This window comes from Microcaecilia unicolor, chromosome 6 (genome assembly GCF_901765095.1).
Source record: "Microcaecilia unicolor chromosome 6, aMicUni1.1, whole genome shotgun sequence".
Taxonomy (NCBI): Eukaryota; Metazoa; Chordata; class Amphibia; order Gymnophiona; family Siphonopidae; genus Microcaecilia; species Microcaecilia unicolor.
The window spans coordinates 275,975,557-275,990,322 of NC_044036.1; the positions used below are offsets into that span (position 1 = coordinate 275,975,557).

The 14,766-nt window shown below is 38.0% G+C and overlaps 2 protein-coding genes across 2 annotated transcripts; one reads left to right on the forward strand and one right to left on the reverse strand.

Annotated features, from left to right (window-relative positions):
- Positions 1–2,750: 2,750 nt before the first annotated feature.
- On the reverse strand, positions 2,751–6,541 carry LOC115472969. Its single transcript, XM_030207525.1, has one exon. The coding sequence runs from the start codon at positions 4,671–4,673 to the stop codon at positions 3,387–3,389; it is 1,287 nt and encodes a 428-aa protein (XP_030063385.1). The 5' UTR covers positions 4,674–6,541; the 3' UTR covers positions 2,751–3,386.
- A 1,473-nt stretch (positions 6,542–8,014) lies between these two features.
- On the forward strand, positions 8,015–11,846 carry LOC115472970. The gene is made up of 2 exons (XM_030207526.1): positions 8,015–8,465; positions 10,348–11,846. The coding sequence occupies exon 2, from the start codon at positions 10,482–10,484 to the stop codon at positions 11,628–11,630; it is 1,149 nt and encodes a 382-aa protein (XP_030063386.1). The 5' UTR covers positions 8,015–8,465; positions 10,348–10,481; the 3' UTR covers positions 11,631–11,846.
- The last annotated feature ends 2,920 nt before the right edge of the window (positions 11,847–14,766 follow it).

A 14,766-nucleotide genomic window follows, 5' to 3' on the forward strand; every position in this document is an offset into this window, starting at 1 on the left:
AGAAAATGTGGTAAAGGCGGTTAGCTTAGCGGGGTTTAAAAAAGGTTGGCTTCCTAAAGGAAAAGTCCGTAGACTATTATTAAAATAGACTTGGGGAAAATCCACTGCTTATTTCTTAGATAAGCAGCATAAAATGTTTTTGGAGATCTTGCCAGGTATTTGTGACCTGGATTGGCCACTGCTGGAAACAAGCTGCTGGGCTTGATGGACCTTTGGCCTGTCCCAGTATGGCAATACTTACGTACTTATATAGATTTAGGTTCTACAGTATTGACTAAGTGTATTCTATACACCGCAACTAAATCATATAGAATACTTCTAATTCCATGTGGATATTTTAGATGCCAAATATAGAATATAGCCCTTAGCGGCTCACCAGTTATATCACACTATAGAATGAGCTATCCACTAATATTTAGTGCATCACTAGCTAGGTTTGGCAGTCAAATTGGGCTGCTGAAATAGCAGGCCTATCTTTGGCCGGTTTAAACTTAACTGGCCAGTGCTGCATATTGACTTGGTCAGTTATGTTTAAACCAGCCAAAAATAAAACTCAATATTCAATGCCAGTCATCAGAAACAGTCCAGCATTGAAGATCCTGTCTTACCGCCAACTGCAGGAGTTATCCAGACTGCCTCCCATGAATTGGCCCCACTACCTTTAACTCAAGAGAGGATGCTAAGGTCAACAGTAGTATTCAAAACCTTTCCAGCCACATCAGCTTACCTTCAATGCACAACCAACATGCCTCTCCTCTGCTAATTCTGTTCAAGAGTAAGAGGCAAAGGTACTTGAAAGAATAAGCATCCATGAATTCAGGCATTGTTTAGTAATAATTTATTCAGTTATAAATAGAATTCAACACCACCCATGTCTCTCCTATGCTAATTCTGCTGAAGAGGAAGAGGCAAAAGTAGCTAAAGGAATACACACCCATAAACTCAAGCATTGTTTGATTGTTTAGTAATAATGTATTCAATTATAAATAGAATTCTACACCACCCACGTCAGAAATGTCTCTACACAAGCATGCCCACCACTCAAGCTTGCTGAAGGGGTTTTCACAGAGGTCTGGTTAATATACGAGTTTTTATTAATTTCAAACAATGTCACTTATTGAAAGGAAATGGTTGGTTAAATAAAGAAATAAATCCTATTTTTGAAATTTTGAGAAAAAGCAGCTGGGAGAAGGCCTTAAAACAGTCTATTTTCCTTTCAGATAGCCTACATTGTATGCAAAAGTCAGGTAATGCAATTATAGGATTGCAAAAACAAAGTGATGGTGACAGATTGGAAATTTTGTCACAGTATATAATGGATTACAGTTATTTATTTATTTGGATTTTTATTTACCACCTTTTTGAAAGAATTCACTTGGTAGTGTACAGTAAGAATAAATCATACATAAGCAATAGACAATTATGGCAGTAAAAATATTCAAATACTAATACAAAGCATGGCAAATATATATCACCACATGAGCCCAGTGACTTAAGTTCTCAGGTTTGACAGCACTTGTAACTGGAGATGTTTGTTCAATGATACATGTCATATCATGAATGTCATTTTAATTTTGTTTTAGCATGCACCAACAGAAAACAGCATGCACTGATATACGTTAATCGACATTATTTAGCGTATGCTAAACTAAAAATGAAATGAAGATTACCACAACAAAAAAATGTACAGCCCTAGAATATGCCTCAATCCTGTTCAGAATAGGCAATCCACAAGGGATGCTAATCGAATCAGTTTTGGTATCTATGAACCACCACTTCAGTACTGCAACCTCAAGAAGAGTTATAGCTGCATCATACAGATGAGATTTAATATGGACAAGTGCAAAGTGATGCACATTAGGAAGAAGAATCCAAATCATAGCCATTTGATGCTAGGTTCCTGCCTAGGAGTTAGCAATCAAGAAAAATATCCTAAGTGTCATCGTGCACAATACGTGGAAATCTTCTGCCCAGTGTATGGCAGTGGCCAAAATTCAAACAGGCTTTGTTTTATTATCTATCCCTTTCCTAATAATTCCTTGCATTCTATTATAATGCCTCTGTATTGCTCCATGGTGCGACCACACTATAGGGCTCATTTTCAAAGCACTTACTTTGCAAATCTAAGTGCTTTGAAAATACGCCTCTATGTAACTTTGTAAGTCTATCTGCTTTGAAAATATGCCTTCTTATGTGCAATTCTGGTCGCAGCATCTTTAAAAATAGCAGAATTAGAAGAAGTTCAAAGGAGGGCAACCAAAATGATTAAGGAGATGGAACTCCTCCTCTCATACGAGGAAAAGCTTAGGTTAGGGTCTTCAGCTTGGAAAAGAGGTGGCTGGGGGGGATATGATAGAGGTCTACAAAATACTAAGTGGTGGCCAGGTAAACATAAATTCATTTTTTACTCTTTCAAAAAAGTAGAAAGACTAAGGGGCACTCATGGAAGTTACATAGTACTAATTTTAAAATGAACAGGAGGAAATATTTTTTCACTCCATGAATAATTAAACTCTGGAACTGCTTGCCAGAGGATGTGGTATCAGCGATTAGTGTTATCTGGGTTTAAAAAAGGTTTAGAAAAGTTCCTGTAGGAAACATTCATAGACTGCTATTGACATAGACGTGGGGAAAGCCACTGCTTGTCCCTGGATTGGTAACATGAATCATGCTACTATTTGGGACTCTGTCAGGTACTCGTGACCTCAATTGGCCATCCTGAATTGGAAGCAGGATACTGGGCTAGATGAGCATTGATCTCATCCAGTATGGCTATTCTTAAGTCTTATGTAGATAAGGCTCCTTTTACTAAGGTGTGCTAATGAAGTTAGTGGATGCTAAGAAGCCCCTAGGAATAAAATAAGCTTCTTAGCATTTAGCACACGCTAATCATTAGAGTGTGCTAAATCCATTAGTACACCTTAGTAAAAGGAGCCCATAGAGAGCTCCATGCCACTGGTGACAGACTGTGGTAATCGAAGCTTACTCCACTTTATCCCCGCTGTATGCAAAGCTGACACAGCCCATTCAAAATGAATGGGCTTTGTCGGCATTAGCACATCGGCAGCCATTAGTGCAGCTTTGTAAACAGGGGGATATGTCTATAGAATTGTTGTTCCATCTTCTCTAAGAAAAATGAGTACTACAAGGAACAGGTTAAAACCTGGATTAGCACGGACACATATGGAATAATCTAGCTACCTCCTGCGATTCCCTTATACAGATGTGAATATTTTCAAAGCACAAAGATTTCCCATCTACCAACACTCGAGCATTTCAGCATGTTGCTATGTGAAATGCCTTAATTCATCCCAATTGTTTTGTGTGTTGTGAAAAACCCACAAAAACAAAAGAAAGATTCGGTATGTGTCCTTTACTTCTAGTTTTCAGTTGCCTATTACATTTTGAATAACTTGATTAACATTTTTAATTAATGAAGAATTATATCTCCACAGTACTCTATCTCTAACGAGATTCGCTTTTTGTAGCTTTGAGTGAGGTACAGATCTGCAGTGCTGAATAAATGCCATTTCCAGAGACACAGTTTGGGTTCTCCCAAGGCCTTTTATTATTTTGTGGACTGAGGTATGAATTACTTTGCGTGGGTCGACTATCAATTTCCCAGGAGCCTGGACCTGTGCCTGCCTATAGGTATACTGCAATATATTAACTCCTGGAATAGAAGTCCAAAATGAAAGGTTGAATGCATCCATTGTGTACAGTGTGTTGGCTGGGAAGAGAAATCTTTGAAATAGAAACATACCAACATCTGGATGCTGTTTCTGAAGTTCATCCATCATCTCTTTCCAGCTCTGGTGTTTCTGTGGCAGAATTATTTCATCTAGGTCAATTAGTATGACAAACTTGCTTCTATACATATTTCTGTAAATGCAGTCATTTAGTGTAGCAAGTTGTGCATAGTAGCCAATATCTTTCCCATCATTCACATAATGCCAGTTTGGAGAAATCCTGAGATACTCATTGATTGGCCAAAGTAATACTTCCACTGTACCTTCAGTGATATAATACTGCAACACTTTTTCCATCAGTTGGCTGCAGTTGGTTTTATAGATCATCACTTTCTGTGCTCCAAGTAACTTATACATCTCTAGGGCCTGTATAAATTGTAAGACGTTATTGTAATTTCCAAACATGGTAGAAATGCAGACAGTGAATTCAGTTGAGAAAGTCTTAGGGACACGGTTTCTTATGTTAAAAGTGGGTAGTTGATCAATGTCTCCTTCTGGGGACCAATGAATTGACACATATGTTGGATTACAGTTCATAGGTTCCACGCAAAGAACATCTGCCACGGAATAAGGGAACTTTCGGTGGCAACCAATTTTTATTTTTGCCACAGTTATCGATACATTTGCATTAAGGCTGCAACAAAACCAGCAGTACAAGTGCTTTACTTCCAGTCTCTGAACAATAGAGAGTACACGAGTGATGTTCTCTCTGTTATCAAAATATGCTGTTATTACAAAGGTTTTATTGTCACTTAATGGTGTGATTGTGTCTTGGGCAAACTGGCCCCTACAAGTCAAGATGCTCTTCAGTGATGCTGGGTGAATCAGCTGTTGTGACCAATAGAAGCAGGTAAAGACCAGCATTAGTGTACAAGTGAGTGTGAAAATGGTAAAAAGATTTGCCTTTTTCTTCCAGCAAAGCATTCTGAACTTCCAAAAGCTTTAACAGCATATATCTTAATCTTCTAAATTATTAGTCCTGTAAACATAAAACAACAGTAAAAAAAAAGGTGGATTTTGAACAAATGAAGACCTTTTATTTGGATGGCAATTATGAATGAATTTGAAAGATTCATGAATGGACAGTAACCACAGTTCAAACTTGATGACTGGCACTAATTTTAAATGTATGCTAATTTTACTTCTGTGTGCGTCTGTTAACATGTAGCAATGGTATTTTTCTGTATAAACTTTATTGAACAGACAACCACTATTGTATGTACATACAATAATAGACTAGTGATAAAGAAAATGAACCATTCTTTACTTCATCCTTTGTTGAAGCCAAGAGTGAATGGATTTTTAACATCAAGAATTCTTTAGCATGTCCATAGCCATCAATGCTTTAATTTTCTTCCATTTCTCAGCACATGCTAAATTATTTAACAAGCACCAAGGGGCTAAGATTTAAGCCCCAGGCATGCAAATAAATGATCAAAACTTTGTCACAGATGTGCATGGATACAAATATTCCTTCTAGACGCCATTCTATAAAATGGTGCATAAGGGCAATGGCAGATCATTTGAAAGTGAGTGTTCACATGGGCAGGGTGAAAAATTATTCACTTAGATTATAGACTACTATGATCCATGTGCATTCTTTTGTGATTTAGGTAGGGTTATTTATATCAGTTCTCAGGCTGATATGGCATCGTGCCTTAATACTAGATTTGCATTTGACATCTTATGCTGACATGCATTTGAAGGCAAGTGGAACATATTGCTTATAGTGTATAAAGAACTATTATTTAATGTAAATGTTAAATAGATCCATAGGTTAGTCTGTATTTGTAAAAAAACAAACTGTGGTCAGTAGAATCTTATTCAAAAGCCTAGGAAAATAAAATCAGCCAAAATGTATCTACAATTATTTAATAAAATTTAAGTAAGATCAAGACCTTTCCCCATAGGCTAAAGAATGGGGACAATTCATTTTGAATAAAGCCCTTAGGCTAGATCAAACTGGTTATGGATATGCATTAGCCAGCCACATTTGGTTCATTTAGGGGGTCTTTTACAAAGCTGTGCTAGCATTTTTAGTGCGCACAAAATTGATTTACCTCGCGTTAACCTACAAATTAACACACATAGTTTATTTCTGCACATTTATGGTCTAACGCATGTTAAAATGTTATTAACAAAAATGTGTGAAATGAACTGAAAAAAAAGTCTGAAAATTGGGGAAAAAGTTTGAAAAAGATCTGAATTTTTTTTTCATAGCTCAGGTTTTTTGTCAAATATATTTATTAAACCTTTTTAAGTTACAAAAATTAGCTCTGTTGTATTTACCACCCAATATCTAAGCGGTTTACAAAGCATTAATTATAATAATGGGTAAAAACTCAGAAAAACACAATAGGATCTAGGTTAAAAATGCCACATAATAATCAAATTACATCTTTCTATAAAATATTACATGGAAAGGCAGTGAAAATGAAAGGAGTTGCTACTGGGTTACCAATTAGGTACACTCAGGACAGGTTAATCAGGAGTAAATGCCAAAGTAAAATAATAGGTTTTTTTTAGAGCTGCCTTAAAGTGTTGAAATGAAGATTCTATATGAATATAGAGGAAGGGCATTCCACAAAGTAGGAGCAACTACACAGAAACAAGAATGTTGGGTGTGCCCATCCATAATAAAAATATTTCTATTGAGTAAGTAGGTCATATTGGCTTCACTTATCTTTGGATTCAGACACTGCTGACATATGCATTAGAGGGTGAAAAGGGGGGAGGGGATAAACATTTGCCTTTGGCATCACACTCAAAATGGCATCATCAGGCTTAACCAGTAGCCATGGGAGAAGGAACAGAAGACAATCAGGGTAGAGCATATCTGCGCACATGCACAGGACCTATGAAAGCTCAGCCCACACATCCTGCATGGCTTCCTGTTACCATGGAAACCATGTGAAGTTTCTCAGCATAGCAAGATTGGGGTCCTTGGCCTTTCTTGCCAAATGAAAAAGGGGGGATATAGGAATGAGTCAATGGGATGGAGGAAAAAAAAAGAGATGGTAATATGTTGCTGGGCAAAATGGAAGGAGAGAAAAATTGAGTTTCTAAAGCAGACAGTGGTACTTGGTGACATGACTTACTATCTATTCTGGGAGCCATGCAGGAACCATGACTGGTAAGACAGGGTGGGGTGGGGATATAAATCTGATTATATGCCCTTTGGCTCTAAATTAGCTGGATGAAGATTGGCTTTTGGTTGAATTGACTGGAGCTCTGTTTGTCTGCTGCATTAAAACAATGATTAAGTTTGCACAGTATCTACAATATAAATTCAAGAGATAAAATTTGAATGCATTACCTCCACTGAATTTCTCTCATACATATTCATTGTGGGTATCCTGAAAACCTGAGTGGCTGGGCATGTCTTGAGGACTGGATTGAGAAACCCTGATCTAGGCTACTATTAGAAATCAAAGATCTGACTCAATTGTTTCAGTAAAAAAAACAGACCTTTCAGTTAACAACTGTACTACTATTTATAGAATACTAGCTTTCACCTTTACATTTTTTTTATTAATTATGGAAACACTAGAACTGGTACAAACATCAATATTTGGGAATTTCAGTATGAAATAAGCTAGTATTATACTTATTAAACAAGCTATATTATATTATTATACTTTCATTCTCATTCTTATATCACTCTGAACTAAACACTGTATACCCTATAAAGCTGTTTAAAAATGGTTTTCTATTGAAATGGGTTATTTGGTCAATTGAATATCATGTAATCATGGGACTGACAAAGACATCTTTGTTCAAGGCTGAGCACCTGGATACTTCTGCTAAACACAAAGAAGAATCTATATCCAGATGCAACAGCTAGAAGAATTATTATTTTAAAAAAATCTACCTCCAGTAATAAATGCTTATAGTTACATTTACTTAAATAAGTTACCAATAAGGCATATTTACATCAATTTAGAACAAAGCTATGTTGGATCAATTAATACAGAACTATTGAAAGAGTGTTCAGGCAGTTCCATATGTGGCAAAATACTTTTACATGCACTAATCAAGATTTCCAACTGATTATCATATAAGAAAATATGGGCCTCTGAATTCAATGTTCGAGGCAATACCATCTCTTTGAAAATATATAAAAAGTATTTCTAAAAAATATTAGGGAATTTTTCCAGGCTTCAAGATTTGCCCTAATTTTGCTATGAATATGAAATCAGAAATTCCAGTTTATTCTACCTATATATATAAATATATTTTGATCAAAAATGTGGTCATATAATGGAATGAACTCAATCTGAACCAGCTGGACAAAGCCTACCTATATGATAAGACAGTAGATTTTAATTAACTCTAAATGAAAGAAGAAAAATTGATAGAGACACCAACTATATTTTTCTACAAATGAATTTTTGCTGCAAGAATAAAGTTTTTAAAAAATGTTTTTTTTTAATCTTCCCCTACAAGACATCAACAAGAAAGTTGATATAAAAAACAGACCTAGTATCAATACTACTGTTACAAATGGAAGTTTGTACCCCACATAATAGGGCACATTACAAACACAGATCACAGAAAAGCAATGAATCTAGCTTATAGGGTTATTATAGAATTTTACTCAAGAAAACTTGACATTAAAATCTCAGAAGTTGGACTAACTACATTCTAGATTATTATCACCTTTGTGCTGTTGTGGACTATGCTCCATGCCTAATGGTTTTATACTGTACAAGAGAAGTTCTACAAACAAGTTTATGTTTGAATCTTATTTATTATTAGTTGACATGAACAGTTAACAAATACTAGTCAAAAAAGATACTTTACAAAGGAAGGTCATCCAAAATCACATATTCAACATAGTAAATTACAACAGTGCATTTATATTTCTCCCCAGCCCACCCACCCATCATCCCTCCCTCCCTACCAGTGTCAACTATTGTTCCTAGGGCATTCACAACTTTCTAATTAATGTCTAAGCTACATCTATAACGTATTGGCCGGAGTTGCCCACCTAATGTGTCTCATTGGCTTGACCTCCTCCCGGCTATACCCACCCTCTTCCCTTCCCTTCAGGTTCCTATGGATTCAGCCATATGTAATGTTTGGGTCTCTTATAGATACCAAATATCTAAAGTGGTGATGTCTGTCACACTATTTTACTCATCTAGGATGACTGCATTGTTCTACGGTACCGAACGAGGGCCCTCTTATCAGGAGCATCATATAACATTGTCCTCACTAATTGGTTCCCCGTGTGATGCCGAATACAAGAGGGCATCTGGTAAGGATTAGAAATTTAGCAGTAAACTTCTCGCTCTGGACGGGAGAGTGACCCAGAGTGCCTACCACTGCGCCCGAAACCCCTGGCCCGCTGGACTGTCCAGATCATGTATCCCGCATCTATCAATTCTCATTTGTTTCACTAATTGCGATCGCCATATCTGCAGAGGGGGAGTTTCCTTCATTCTCCAGAATTGCAAAATGGAAGTTATTCCAAAATATATTGCTATCTTTGCAAATGCCTTAAAGCCTTCTGGGGGGTCTGTAGAATACCGAAAGATATTAAATAAAATTAAAGGATCCCACACTAGAGTACAGTTCCATAATTGGTCCACCCCCCCTATAACCTGTTTCCAGAACCGCTCTATGGAGGGACAACTCCAGAACATATGGCCGAGAGAGGCAGAACCATGGTTGCACTTTGGGCATGCTCCTGTTGTATTAAACCCTGCTTTCTGTGCTCTGTGAGGAGATATGTGTGTTCTAAGCAGCCAGCGGTATAGCCGTTCCCTTTGTGGGATGGAAAGCCGCTGCTTATAGATAGATTTCAAATATGATCTATATTCTCCTTCGGTAAATGTACAACCTAAGTCCCTTGACCACTCCTGCGCTAATCGCCGGAAGTCTATCTCTTCTGTAGTGTCTTTGAGTTGTTGGTGATGAAATTTCAGTGGAACCTTAAGCTGTGATCCCAGAGTGAACTCCTCTGCAAGAACCTCTACTACATCTTCCGTAAGATCTGTCCACTCTAGGGAGGCTACATAGTGGTGTAATTGATGATATGCAAATCGGTGCGTCGGAGGAATCCCATATCGGGACTGTAATTCCGTGAATGGGAGAATTTGTCCCTCTTCTGTAACTATATGCGCCAGATATATGATCCCCTTTTTCGCCCAACTTTTAAATATACTGACCCCTTGACCTGGTGAAAATGCTGGGTTATCACAAATTGACATCCAGGGAGATATTCGGGGGGAGAAACGATGACTCCTACATATCCACCTCCAAGTTTCCCTGAGAGATCTCAATAACGGGTGTCTATGAAATGCCGCTGTGGGAAGTGGAGTCCCGGAGTGAAGCAAGTGACTAAAATGTGTATCCGTAAACATCAAGGTCTCCGCTTGTGTTATGGAAAAATCTGATGTTCCCCTGTACCAATCGTTTATGTGCCGCATGGAACTCGCTATTGTCAAAAATTTGATATTTAAAAGTCCCATGCCGCCCCCTTCTCTTGGGGATGCTATCTGGTGGTACGGTATTCTAGGTTTCTTCCCTTGCCACAGATATGTTTGTATTAAATGCTGCAGCCGCTTGTCATCTCTATGTTTCAAAAAGAGAGGTACTACAAACAAGTTTAAAGTTTGAATTGAGAAGATCCTCCAGGGGGGGCGTGTCAAGATGGCTGCCTAACCGGCTGAACGGCAGAGAGCTCTGAGCGTTTGGGGAGAAAAATTTATTCCTATTTTCTTAATAATGCCTCATTCCAAAAGAAAGGGGAAGCTAAGGTTAGATCCTCAGCCTACCTTGACGTCTTCTCCGGCCCAAGCGTCTCTTGAGCGGTACTTCGCCGGTTTTTCCAGGTTCCAGAGGGAGGAGGATCCCATAGCGGGAGCTCTCGGAGAAGCGCGATCCCCGCTGGGAGAGGAAACCTCCCTTTCACCACCATCAACGTTCTTGATTCCTCCGTGTCCAGCGTCGACGGCGTCCCTGGAGGGAAACCCCGCCGATCCCGGAAGTGTATCGGCAGGGGTAACCAGCGAGGACCCGGGCATGCAAAAGTCGACTCTGAAGCCTGAGGGAACTTGTCTTTCCTCAGTGAAAAATCCGGAGGTGACACTGGAAACGATTGGGGTGATGTTGGACCTGATGAATTCTACACTACAAAAAACCTCAGGTGATGTGTTAAATTTAAATGCCAAGTTTGAAGAGCTAAAAGTAACTGTTGAATCTGTTAAAGACAATCTAACAAAGCAAGTGGCTAATCTTGGTAAAGAAGTAGAATCATTTAAGGAGTTTAAGACTATGTTTGTTAAAGATAATATGGACATAAGAAGAAAAATTGAACAATTAGAGAATCATAACAGACGGCTTAATCTCCGTCTGTTAAATTTTCCTAAGCTATCGGGGGTAACTCCGATTGAAACATTTAGAAGATATTTGAACGAGATTCTCAAAATTCCCCTGGACGCTATTCCTCCGGTAAACAAAATTTACTTTATTCCTAAACCAAAAGGGGAACTGCGAGGAACAGAAAATATTACTCCGGATCTGCAAAACATTTCTGACATTTTGGAACAATCTTCAGAAACAATACTTGATAGAGCTACATTGTTGATTTCTTTTGTTTTTGAACAAGACTATAATAACATATTAAGACTGTATTTTCGTAATATTAAGGCTCAATTTTGTGGTTCTAAGGTCTGGATTTTTCCAGACGTAACTAAACAAACACAACAAAAAAGAAAAGCTTTTCTTACTTTGAAACAGAAAACAATTGATATTGGTGGTTCTTTTTTCTTGGCATATCCATCTAAATGTGTGGTTAAGTTAGGTCAGACTAAATATACTTTCTTTTCACCGGAACAACTGAAATCGTTTCTAGACATGAAACAGTTGAAGTAATTTATAACCTGGAGTAAAAGCAGCTTTTACTTGATAATAATGTTGATTTCCTTTTCTTTTGAAACTTCTCTGACTCTATCACTCCCCCCTCAATTTTTGAGGTCTAAGGAAGGCTAAACTATCTTTCTCTTAAATGTATAATTACCTTTTAATCTTCTTGTCCATTGTAAGATTTATTTTTTGAAGTTTTTTTTTTCTTTGTATTTACTGGCAAAACACTGGATGAGAATGTTATGTTGTATATTATTTGCCTGTGTTTCAAGCAAGGATTACCTTGTTAAATGTATAACAAAATTATAAATAAATAAATAAATAAATAAAAAATCCTCCAGACACAATTACCAAAAAATAATATACAAAACAGCCATACTCATTCATTCCCAGCAGTAAAGTGTTCAGTACCTGCTGTCCAGTAAATAAAATAACCTACTACTATCTCAAATGTCAAAGACCAATTCATTAAAATAAGAATATTTGGGGAACAGAACCCTTAACACTGATTAGGATCAAGTGTTCTGAACCCTGGAACCTGTTCTTTTGGAACATACGAAAACCAAAATCAGACAGAAAACTATTGAACATGCATACTTACTAATTGTTTTGGAAAGAAATATGGATAGATGTATCCCAATACAAACTGTACAGTAATTCCAACCAAAAGCAACTTGTATCTAAAATCTCCACAGGCAGAATACGTGTTGATTTGCAAGGTCTTCATGGCTCTCTGCTCCTCAATTCCACTTATCTCTTCATCTCTGTATTTTGAACATTGCAATTCTTCTTTAGCCTTCTGGACTTTGCTGAAGTTTTTGTTATTTTTTTCTTTTAGCTTAAGTTCAAAGCTGAAACTAGACAGGCGTTTTGATGCATTCAACACCTTACATGGTGATGACATTGCTACCTAACTGAAGCTGTTAAAAAAAAGTAGAGTTAAATTAACATTAAGAAAGAAATCCTTACCTGAATTAAGTGAAATGGTCTCAATTATTTCCCTTCATCCTTTAATGTTTCCAGTAATAACAGAACAAGCACCTTTTGCCGTACCTGTTCTGCATGCATATTCTTATATAGCTTTCTACATCAAAAAGTAGACCGCAGTTATATTTCACACAAAAAACAATAGCCTAGCCGGAACTTTCTTTACTCAATTTCAAAAGTATGTTTTTTTTCCTTCAGCCCTTACAGTATTTTCTACCTCAAACTTTAATAATAAACCTTTCCAAATTATTTCACTGTCTGGAAACATGGTTTTAGATACCACAGTGATAACAGCAACATTTTTCTCCCCCTTGAAGCTCCCTACACCAGAGCCTTATTTAGGACAGAATGAGTATATATTGTAGAATGCATCAATACTCTTTATATCCAGGGTGCTAACTAAACACTTGGGGTTGGCTGTTGTGAACATATTTTAATCTGTGCTAAACGTAAAGTAGATCTATTGGATAGATACCATCAGTCACAAAAATCAGACAATTGTTCTTTTACCTGGGAGTTCCTGTGTCTTTTTTTTTTTTTTTACCTCATACTTCTACAACTCAATGCAAATGGGCTCTGGTTTTCTTTCCAACCAGGAGGCAATTCTGGAAGAAGCTGTTTTGGAAGATTTTCTGAACTTGAGCAAACAGGAAGCTACAAGTGTAGACCTTCAATTGAAAATGTGAACCCAACCGATCCACTGGGCTAAGACTCATGGGAGTTTATTTATTTATTTGTAACATTTGTATCCCACATTTTCCCACCCACTAGCAGGCTCAATGTGGCTTACATATTACCGTAAAGGTGATCGTCAAGTCCGGTGGGGGTAGACAAATATGATTTGAAGTAATGGTCAGTTAAGGGGAGGGTATTAAGGTACAATAAGGGTTAAAGGTAGTAAGGAATATATAATGTTCAATACAATCTAAGGTTTTGTTGTGTTGCAGAGTTGAGGCATTTAAACCGAGCGGTAATCGGCATTGTATGAAGCAAACATGTGGACAATGGGGAGCCGGTTGATATTGTATATCTGGATTTTCAGAAGGCGTTTGACAAAGTGCCGCACGAAAGACTCCTGAAGAAATTGCAGAGTCATGGAATCGGAGGTAGGGTATTATTATGGATTAAGAACTGGTTGAAAGATAGGAAGCAGAGAGTAGGATTGCGTGGACAGTATTCTCAGTGGAGGAGGGTAGTTAGTGGGGTCCCGCAGGGGTCTGTGCTGGGTCCGTTGCTTTTTAATGTATTTATAAATGACCTAGAGATGGGAATAACTAGTGAGGTAATTAAATTCGCCGATGACACAAAATTATTCAGGGTCGTCAAGTCGCAGGAGGAATGTGAACGATTACAGGAGGACCTTGCGAGACTGGGAGATTGGGCGTGCAAGTGGCAGATGAAGTTCAATGTTGACAAGTGCAAAGTGATGCATGTGGGTAAGAGGAACCCGAATTATAGCTACGTCTTGCAAGGTTCCGCGTTAGGAGTTACGGATCAAGAAAGGGATCTGGGTGTCGTCGTCGATGATACGCTGAAACCTTCTGCTCAGTGTGCTGCTGCGGCTAGGAAAGCGAATAGAATGTTGGGTGTTATTAGGAAGGGTATGGAGTCCAGGTGTGCGGATGTTATAATGCCGTTGTATCGCTCCATGGTGCGACCGCACCTGGAGTATTGTGTTCAGTACTGGTCTCCGTATCTCAAAAAAGATATAGTAGAATTGGAAAAGGTACAGCGAAGGGCGACGAAAATGATAGTGGGGATGGGACGACTTTCCTATGAAGAGAGGCTGAGAAGGCTAGGGCTTTTTAGCTTGGAGAAGAGACGGCTGAGGGGAGATATGATAGAAGTGTATAAAATAATGAGTGGAATGGATCGGGTGGATGTGAAGCGACTGTTCACGCTATCCAAAAATACTAGGACTAGAGGGCATGAGTTGAAGCTACAGTGTGGTAAATTTAAAACGAATCGGAGAAAATTTTTCTTCACCCAACGTGTAATTAGACTCTGGAATTCGTTGCCGGAGAACGTGGTACGGGCGGTTAGCTTGACGGAGTTTAAAAAGGGGTTAGATAGATTCCTAAAGGACAAGTCCATAGACCGCTATTAAATGGACTTGGAAAAATTCCGCATTTTTAGGTATAACTTGTCTGGAATGTTT

Coding starts and splice junctions, on each gene's coding strand:
- LOC115472969 (XM_030207525.1), bottom strand. CDS start 4,673: ATGCTTTGCTGGAAGAAAAAGGCAAATCTTTTTACCATTTTCACACTC.
- LOC115472970 (XM_030207526.1), top strand. CDS start 10,482: ATGCCTCATTCCAAAAGAAAGGGGAAGCTAAGGTTAGATCCTCAGCCT.